Source organism: Sparus aurata, chromosome 21 (genome assembly GCF_900880675.1).
Source record: "Sparus aurata chromosome 21, fSpaAur1.1, whole genome shotgun sequence".
Classification (NCBI taxonomy): Eukaryota; Metazoa; Chordata; class Actinopteri; order Spariformes; family Sparidae; genus Sparus; species Sparus aurata.
Window position 1 is genome coordinate 33797916 of NC_044207.1, and position 10373 is coordinate 33808288.

General features: G+C 44.2%; 1 protein-coding gene across 1 annotated transcript in view; it reads right to left on the reverse strand.

The window, feature by feature from the left end:
* Positions 1–138: 138 nt before the first annotated feature.
* LOC115572769 (tomoregulin-1) overlaps positions 139–10373 on the reverse strand; it is a 64368-nt gene continuing 54133 nt past the window's right edge. Inside the window, exons 7-10 of the mRNA XM_030403203.1 lie at positions 9740–9799; positions 7273–7396; positions 6992–7153; positions 139–4547 (exon numbers count right to left, since the gene is read on the reverse strand). Of these exons, the coding sequence (XP_030259063.1) occupies positions 4463–4547; positions 6992–7153; positions 7273–7396; positions 9740–9799 (431 nt within the window). The 3' untranslated portion in view covers positions 139–4462. The remainder of the gene's footprint in view (positions 4548–6991; positions 7154–7272; positions 7397–9739; positions 9800–10373) is intronic.

A 10373-nucleotide genomic window follows, 5' to 3' on the forward strand; every position in this document is an offset into this window, starting at 1 on the left:
CAAGGAAAAGCAGCGCTGCCTCCAGTAAACGTGAACATTGTTTAAATATTTGTCTTGAGGAGGAAACAGAGAATTCCTCCCAGCATGAAGACACAATCAGGAAACAGTTCACACAAACGACACGTCGGCACTCTGGTGTACATTAAAAAAACATTTCCTTTTTTTATTTCGGCAGAGACCAAAAGTAGCCTCTCAAAGTCTACATGCAGAATATTAACATGTCAAACACATTCTAGTCACATTTAGAGAAGTCACGGCTGCGATGGTCGACAACAAGTAGAAACACGTTGCTCAGCGGAGGAGAGAGGGGAGTTTACCTACGACCTGCAGACGTAGACGAAGACAGAACAACAAAAGAAAAACTCTTGTGACAGAAAATTAAAATCACAAACATCCAGAGAAGACAGACTTTCCCCTGAACTCACATTTTGGATCCCAGCACACTCAGATTCACTTCGTCTGCAGTAATCTGGTGTTGACACTGGATCATGACGCCTTACCGAGTCACGTTAGGTGACATATTATGTATTTATTACTTTTAGCTTTACGAACCAGTTTCCACATATTGATTCTTCTGAACACCAGCAACTTTTTTCAATCGTTTCCAGAGAAGTAAGAGCGTCTGAGCTCAACTTTTCAGGAAGTCTCTGATGACGTCAGCTTTGCTCTTTTTCTTTTTCCCGGCTGAGGCGATAATATTCACCGCAAGTTTGTCTGCTATGGATCACATCATGCACCCACATCCTCTGATGTACTGTTGTCAAATGAAAGACAAACAGGTGGTAACTCAGTTAGCCGTGGAGCTAAGTAGCCCCCCTTGACAAAAAAAAACGCAAATCACTGTGAATGCACAACGCTCTCTGGAGTTATCGACACATGTGGCTCGTCAGCTGTTTTTTTGTAATTCATCTTCTTCTGATTGAATATTTTGCGGTCTACTTAATGTTAGATAAAATTAGCTCAACAGTTTGGAATGATTTTAGCATATACGGGCCAAAAGTTAGTTAGCTTGCCAAAGTAAAATGTCGGCATTTGAGCCGGAGGCGGAGTTGCAACTACACGAGAAGGTTGCCAAGCCAGAGACCACTGTTCAAGACTCAGTTTCAACATCTGTATGTTTTTAAGGAGGCCTCAGGATTTCCAGCTGTTTTTGTAGAAATAAAAACCAGGTATTTTTGTCAAGACATCAGGAGATCTCCAGCCATGTTCGTGGTGACAAAACCAGGTTTTTCAAGCCAAAACATGATCTTTTTCTGACCTGAACCACAGCTGAGCACACCAGGTTACATCAGGAAATAAAAAAAATGGAACCCCAATAGAAAGAAACTTGCAACATATAGAAATGTAAGATTTCTACGTAGCCGTGGTTTGCAGAAATGTACAAAGGCGACAGTTATTCTGGTGATTGGGTTGTGCTAGCTTCATTTATTGGTATTATTGGAAGCCGTGTCGGACCGATTAAGTCTCAATGTTGTTGTGATTCTGGCACCGAAGAACCAAAATTGTGAGCAGGTGGACGCAGCTTCGTGTCTGTCACAGCATCAGGCAGCAACACTCATGCTAGCATTTGTCACTTGAGCCATTTATTCACAAGCAGTTGTGAAACAGGCTTTACTGGCAGCCTGTTGCATGCTCGTTGGTACCGTAGGTGAATCTGGATGCTAAGCTAACAGGTATTATGTTAGCTACCTGCACACATGCTAGTACTAGCCAGCCATAAGGTAACAGGGTAGCTTGCTAGCTATCTTGGTCACTAATCCAACAATACGTTGACATAATAATCGGAGAATTGTGTGTTCAATCGTGCAGTTAAATCTCCAGCATGGTTTTAAAGAACCACATGGTGCTACACAGCTAGTGTAGTAGTGTAATTTGGACCGGTTGGCTAAAGGTCAGAACTGTCAACATCATTTGTAGTAAGTGTGATTCAAGCGTGTCTGAGCTCCAAACAAAAGGTCAGTGCAGATTGAGTCACCAGCTAATCCACTCAACGTGACAATTTCATTGAAATTAATTAGTTTTGGTCCAAACCTTCACAGTTATAGTGCTGGTGTGAAAGGGCCCAAACCAATTCACTGATCATTAATGTCTTTAAGTTCTTCTCCTCACAGTATGGAACCCCTGAAGGGGAAGTGAGAAGTTTTGTTTTACTGATGATCAATTTGATCAAAGTCTGATGCAAATTATGTTCTTTCCTGTGTTGACGACCTGAGAACTGCCAGGATGATGTTTCTAATACCGCTTCAAAAATGAGCATAAGGGAGGGCAACATAACTGCTGACTGAATATAGCACAATGCTGCAGACTGGAAGTGAACGCAGCATCTGAGAGCGACGGAGGTCAGTCTGAAGACGGGTCACGGTACAGAGGTGATTTACAGGACTATGACTCCGGGGACGAGAAGACACGGCAGGCGGAGAGAGAGTCTGACATCATCAGCGTGTAGAGACCAAATATCTGTGAACTGAGGATATATTTGGACCGAACCAGAGGAGACTGTGGAGACAAACCAGAACTGTTCTGGTGACTGTGATTCAGTTTCTGTCCAGTTTAAATGAAGTGAGTTTGACGATGAGTTAACGAGGAGATTAAACTGGTCTGAGTTCAGTCAGAGACAGAAACTTGAACTCAGATGGCTTTATTTTTTTGTTTAGAAGTAAAATAGATGTCAGAATATTTACTTTCTTGACATTTAGTGAGTTTATGTTGTCGACTGGCTGCTTTTACATCTCCAGCTGAAACTACAGGCTGTCAGACTGTCTGAGCTACAGAGTGGTATCAGGAGCTAGCTGGTTAGCATGCTAACTTCGGTAGACATGTTTCTTAATCACAAATTTTAAGAAGGTTAACAGACAGACGGAACACATCAACGGGTTTCGTTACAGTGAACACAGGAACACGACCGGACGCCACAGAAAAGATCGATCCTGTCGACTAACTGCTTTTTTTTTTGTTGTCTTATGTCTGAAGGTTTTGCGTGACAGTTTCCGTCATCACTGTTTAAGACGTCATTATATGAACGCGCAGAGAGACTTGAACATGTGAGCTGCACACCACTCACACCTGGATCGGACCACATGCTGACACCAGGAGGAAACGGGCTCTGTAAGTGACACTTGTTATGTTTCCATTATCGGTTGGTTGTGAGGGATCCTCTGAGTGTGGGATGTCTCGCTGAGGAACAAATGCAAATCTAAAAACAAGTAAATTAAATTAAAAGACAGTCATTCTCTCACATCAAAGACAAAAAAACTTTGATTACAGCCACGAGCAACCGAGACTTTCTCCCCCGGGTACATTAAAAAATGTCTTTTAGATTTGACCTCCGTTTGCTGTCTGTCCTTCAAACCCCCCAAAACAGCCGACACAACTTCCTTTACAATCCTCTGAAGAAGAAAAACATTCCTGCGTCTGAGCGTTAAAAGCAACACGACTCGGCTCCTCGTCGAAGCAACGAGTGGTTTTAGAAGAACGTTGGTGTACTTCCAGTGTTTCCCGCCGTCAGCGGTGAAGACAGCCGACCGTTGTTCCAACATTACACATTCTTTTCTTCACGACAGCGACTCTAACCTGCAGCTCAGCGTCCTCCCGTCATCAGCCCCACGTTACGGATCTCTGCGGCTCTGAGACGAAGGAGGCGTCGAGGCCGTCGGCTTTTCTTTTAAAAAGTTTAAACTACACCACAGTACACAGTTTTCACAAGTCATGCGAATATACAGGAACTAGAATTTTTAGAAAACAACGTTTGAAATAAAAAGTTAACATAAAAACTTGAAGTAATAACTACTTTAAAGGAAAATCATCATCATAATAATAATAAATTATTAGCTTGTTTGAACACAGTGACGTCTTTACATGGACTTTCATACCAAAAGAATATGTGTAAACATTTCTCTATCACTGGCTGCCCACTCACCTCCTACACAGACATTAAAAATGAAAAACAAACTGCATTTGGTGATCAGCTGCACATTATTAGTAACACGTAAAACAGAGAGGGGCGTAGAAATAATCATGTCCAATAAATATCACATTCCAGACGGGGCAGACGTTAATCTGTTAGCCAGTTTACCAAAGGAACCATTTTCATAAAGCATTCAACAAAACCTCTAACGAAGCAGTTTGAAGTCATTAAGACAGCAGACATGGTAACGATGGAAAGTGACAGCGGGTTCGGACGATTCGGCTCCTTGTTCTGTTTTTTTTTTTTTTGTTTAAAAGAAAATTCACCATCCCAAAAAATCGATGCGCAAAAAATCTTTCGTCCATAAAAAAAAAAAAAAAAAAAAAACATAGCAGGAGGGAAAATAAGGCCCCTTAAATAAATATTCTCATTCTTCTTTTTTAATGGTTTCCCAGGAGAGAGAGAAACAAAATGGATACCGTTAACATCTACCGTTAAAAAAATGGTCTTCCCACGCCGTAAGAAAAAACTTATCAAAAAGAACCGCGGCCGTCGCGGCTATACCATCCTGGAGTTAGTGTCCGAGGAAAAGTGTCCCAGGTTTTGTTTTTGCCGGCGACCCCTGTTGTTTTTCGGACATTTCCTGAAGACACACAGAGAGAGAGATTTATTTATCACATCTGTTCTCCTCATGACAGTCTAACAGTTTTACTATAACACAAACAAAGCAGGTTCTTTAAATCCACAGAATCTGCCTTAAAAACATCACGTTTTTAAATTTTCTTTAGTATCAAAGCAGTCCAGTGAGAGCAGTCTGTAGATCCACGACTACACTGCAAACAGGAAGCGCTAACGGCTAATTCGGCAACGTTTTAATGGAGCTTTGGAGCAAATCTCCATCTTCTGCAGTTGTTTAGCAGAACGCTGCAGCGCTGTGAAGCTCCAGTTTTGTGGACGATGAAACTTCACCTGACCTTCTGTCAGCGTGAAGGGAGGAGATAACGAGGTGATGCATCCTAAAATGTGTGATACAGTGAGCTCACACTGCTGTGTGCTGAGAAATGCTTCTGAGGTGGATGGATGCTTCCCAGTAGTGACATGTAGGTGGAGCAGAACATCCACGTTTATTAGCAGATACATTTATAACGTATGAATGAAAAGAGAAGCTTGTTTCACTGTCAGCTGCCAGAAATCCTCCCGACGCCACGAGAGACGGGAGTGTTATTTCCTCCTCAGGGTGAAGGAGGAAAGTCTGCCGGTTGCCTCCGAGCAGAGAAACGAGGCCAAATCAAATCCTGTTTAATTCTCCTCCACTTTAAGCCTCAACTGTCACCGGCAGCTCCGTCCTGACAGACATCACACCTACACCTCCTGTGTGACGGAGGAACAACGAGGCTGCGTTCACAGGCGGCGTGTTGTCACTTTATTTTGTCCGGCAGGCACAAAAAACATTCAAGTAACAGCAGAGACGCTTTCAAAAGTGCCTGAACAACTCACTTATAACGCGGCTGCTGATAATAATTACGTCTGCTGTACATGTGTTTCACATTATGCACGAGGGGATCATCAGGTGTTTATCATCAGGTGTTTATCATCAGGTGTTTATCATCATGTGGATTAAAATCAACCCGTCTTTCATCATCGTCGTCTCAGAGGGATTACACTCCTGTTTCTGTGTTTCACCTGACATTTAAATACACTTTCACAAACTTCTCTCTTAATTAACTAATTTTAATTACTTTTACTGGAGTGAAGATGTCGAATCAGTACTTCTTCTTCTCCTTCTACCAGAGTCTGTTTGTACACGAGTATCTGAACTTCTACTGGAGGAAACACGTCTGTCTGTGTCAGCGCTCTCTCAGAACAAGTCTTTTACCCCTTAAATCCTTTTCAACAGTGGTGTGCGCAGACTTTTTGAAGGACAGGGGCAAAAAGAAGGGCACTTTAGCGAGCATTTTGGCTCCCAAGAGGGCATTTTAGCGCGTGTTTTGGCTCCCAAGAGGGCACTTTAGTGCATATTTTGGCTCCCAAGAAGGCACTTTAGCGCGCGTTTTGGCTCCCAAGAGGGCACTTTAGCACGCGTTTTGGCTCCCAAGAGGGCAATTTAGCGTGTGTTTTGGCTCCCAAGAGGGCAGTTTATCATATTTTAACCAACCAAGAGGGCACTTTAGCACGTGTTTTGGCTCCCAAGGGGGCAGTTTAGTGTGTTTTGCCAACCAAAAGGGCACTTTAGCACGTGTTTTGGCTACCAAGGGAGCGGTTTAGTGTGTTTTGCCAACCAACAGGGCACTTTAGCACGCGTTTTGGCTCCCAAGAGGGCAGTTTATCATATTTTAGCCAGCCAAGGGGGCAGTTTAGTGTGTTTTGCCAACCAAGAGGGCACTTTGGCACGCTTTTTTGACTCTCAGGAGGGCATTTTAGCGCTTGTTTTGGCTCCCAAGAGGGCACTTTAGTGCGTATTTCGGCTCCCAAGAAGGCACTTTAGCGCGCGTTTTGGCTCCCTAGAGGGCACTTTAGCACGCGTTTTGGCTCCCAAGAGGGCAGTTTAGCGTGTGTTTGGGCTCACAAGAAGGCAGTTTAGTGTGTTTTGCCAACAAAGAGGGCACTTTAGCACGTGTTTTGGCTACCAAGGGAGCGGTTTAGTGTGTTTTGCCAACCAAGAGGGCACTTTAGCACGCGTTTTGGGTCCCAAGAGGGCAGTTTATCATATTTTAGCCAGCCAAGGGGGCAGTTTAGTGTGTTTTGCCAACCAAGAGGGCACTTTGGCACGCTTTTTTGACTCTCAGGAGGGCATTTTAGCGCTTGTTTTGGCTCCCAAGAGGGCACTTTAGTGCGTATTTCGGCTCCCAAGAAGGCACTTTAGCGCGCGTTTTGGCTACCAAGGGGGAAGTTTAGTGTGTTTTGCCAACCAAGAGGGCACTTTGGCACGCTTTTTTGACTCCAAAGGGGGCAGTTTAGCGTGCGTTTTTCAACAGTTGGGCAACAAGGGGGGGGGGTCGACTGCTCCCCCTGCCCCCCCATTGTGCACATCACTGCTTTTCAATGTGTCAGTAAAGTCTGTTTGTTTTTAACTGGATGCCGCCTCACCTTGTGATGCACATCACCACGGCGACGATGATGGCGATCTGCACGGCGCCGATGATGGCGGCAATGAGGACGTAGTGGAGCTTCTGTCCGCTGGGAACCACGTAGAGGATGTTGAAGTCCTGAGGCTCCTCGCACTGAGCGCCTTTGTAGCCGGCATCACACCTGACACACACACACACACACACACACACACACACACACACTGGTTTAACACCCCGCTCTGCAGGTCGCTGCACTCCTGACATCAGCATCATTAGCAGCAGCTCGGGCGCGTCACACACCTGCAGGTGGCCATGTTGTATTTGATCTCACACTTCCCGTGAACACAGAAGCCGGCGTAGCTGTCGGCGCAGGGGATCGGCATCCCGGCATAGAAACCGTCGCCGTGGTCCAGACCCGTGGTTTCTGAACGGGTCGAAGGGAAAAACACAAACACACATCATGAGAGGACGATCGATCAGGTGGAGGTACAGCTGGAGGTAGAGGTGGAGGTACAGGTGGAGGCACAGGTGGAGGCACAGGTGGAGGCACAGGTGAAGGCTGGAGGCCAAATAACAACATTAATAATAATAATTAAGGGTCCACTGATGTTTGTCAGGGTCGACACCATTATTAGAAATCAAGGAGACTTAAAAAATGATATTTGTGACCAATATTTCATTTGCGGTAAAACAAGAAACCAAAGCTCTGCACTGCTCATTAACACCACCGAGAAACAAACAAACAAACAAACAAACAAACAAACAAACAAACAAACGTCTGTGAATTTTACACGCCTACAGAATAAAACAAAGCTGCTGAACTGTCCGTATCATCAGTGTTACAGAGGTCACGGAGAGCAGACGAGTCTTCTAAAAACAAACTGGATTTATTCAGTTTTCATCTGAGCATCATTTCAGCCGTCGCTATGGAAACCGGAGCTTTAACTCGCGGTCCTGTTCTTTACAGCCGGAGGAGGATAATCACTACCTGTGTCGCTTGATACCTTCACCGCTGAATAAGTGATGAGGTAATTACAGATTCAACAAACGTGTCGTTCTGAACATCCCGGGAATCTTTCCAACACGAGACGAGCGCCGACAGGGGAAAACATTAATAACCATCATTTTCTCGAGAGCCCATATTTAGCTGTTTTTTTTTCTTCTCCACCCTCAAAGACAGATTTTTTAAAATGTGACTCAGAAATCATCAGCGAGCGGCAAAACGATGAAGAATCCAGCAGCATCTCCGGCTCGTTAACGAAGCTGACGGCCTCGTTTTGTTTCTGCGCTCGCACTGACAGATTAAAGGTTTTAAAACAACACCTGAACGCCTCACGAGCAGCAAGCATGTCAGAGATTCTTGTAAAAACCGTCTTCCAGCCAAGATTTTTCGCAGAAATATGAATTATTTTCATTTTCTGGTGAATAAACAGCTAAATATCAGCAACAAATCAGATTCTAATCTGAACTCACTGCACAAATATTTTTCTTTCCCATGAATTATTTTCATTTACAGCTTTTCTTTGTTCATAATTAATCTTGTTTTCTGTCTGAGGCGTCCTGTTAATAACTCAGAGACGAGTCTCATGCAGGTGAATCCATGAGACAATTCAGATCAGTTTCATGTGATCTAGATGCTCCAAAGTGCTCAACATTTCTAAGGGAATAAGAAATTATGAAATGTACAATAATAATATAAATACAAATATTAGAAAGAAAAGACATCCTGAAACGATTTGATGATGTTTATATAAACTCTGAGCTGAAGTGTTGCAGGATTAACTCGTTATTTCATTTGTAAAAATCCAGATCTTCTCTGAAACGGTGCAGCAGTTTAATCCGATCCTCCTGTTGTCCGAGTTAAAACACAGAGTGAAGGAAGTGACGGAGCCGCGGAGGAATCGTTCCCCCTGAGACGCTTTAGTGGCTGAAATCACTGTGCGGAGCGAGCTGCAGATGATAAAACCCTCCAGGTTCTGTTCCATCTCCTCTTTGATCTCCAGACTGGAGGCCCGCTCGGTGACTAACGCTGCAGAACCTCCTCGTTCTGCTCCGATAATCTCTGAGTGTTTACTGATGAGAAATTACAGCGTCACGCGGCGCTCAGGATTAAAGTACACAGATCCAGGGTGGTGAGAAGTTTCATGTTCCCGCTCTGTTTCCCCTGAGAGGACGTTACTGTGCATTAATGAGACCCGCGTTCAGTTTCATCCTGCAGCTACGGGTCCTCAGAAGGGTCAGACGCTGGTTAACAGGCTGCTCAGAGGACACAGGAAGTTAAACCATCACCTGCATTAAAGGCGTCACAGCGTGGTTACATTAGTACAAATAACACAAAGTCTCCTGGGAGGTCACGTGACGACTGGTTCTGTTCACACCTGGTACCATCCGACCTCAGTGAGCCAACACTGATGATCCGATCTAATGTTTCACATCTATACAATGATATTTATCATTCTCCATCTCTTCTTCTTCTTCTTCTTCTTCTTCTTCTTCTTCTTCTCTGTCTTCTTCTTCTTCTTCTTCTTCCAGAGGACGTCAGCCGTAGCAGGTCCTTCAGGAGACACCCCTCTAAAAGAATCCGGCCTCTGAATGAGCGTTTCATTCACATCTGTACTCGGAGAGGTCCGCCTGTGATCGGATCACTCAGGATGTATTCTGATATCCGGTCCGAACAGAACCTCTGTGTGATGAGCTCTGACACTCAGCTGTGAGATACACATATACAGAACTTTCAAATTAAGACTCAAGCTCACAGCTTCCTTACCTAAGACGTTTACTTTGAAAGGACTGCTGTCGTCTTTCTTCCCCAGTTTCTCTTTATCAGCTGTGGAGGACACAGAGGGACAGTTACAGTTACACACAGAGGGACAGTTACAGTTACAGTTACACACAGAGGGACAGTTACAGTTACAGTTACACACAGAGGGACAGTTACAGTTACACTTAGACGGACAGCTACAGTTACAGTTACACACAGACGGACAGTTACAGTTACAGTTACAGTTACAGTTACACACAGACGGACAGTTACAGTTACAGTTACAGTTACACACAGAGGGACAGTTACAGTTACAGTTACAGTTACACACAGAGAGACAGTTACAGTTACACACAGACGGACAGTTACAGTTACAGTTACACACACAGAGGGACAGTTACAGTTACAGTTACATCAACAGACGGACAGTACAGTTACAGTTACACACACGATACGGACAGTTACAGTTACAGTTACCACACAGACGGACAGTTACAGTTACAGTTACAGTTACACACAGAGGGACAGTTACAGTTACACACATAGGGGGACAGTTAGCAGTTACACACAGAGAGGAACAGTTACAGTTACACACAGAGGGACAGTTACAGTTACAGTTACGGTAACAAACTACCGTTTT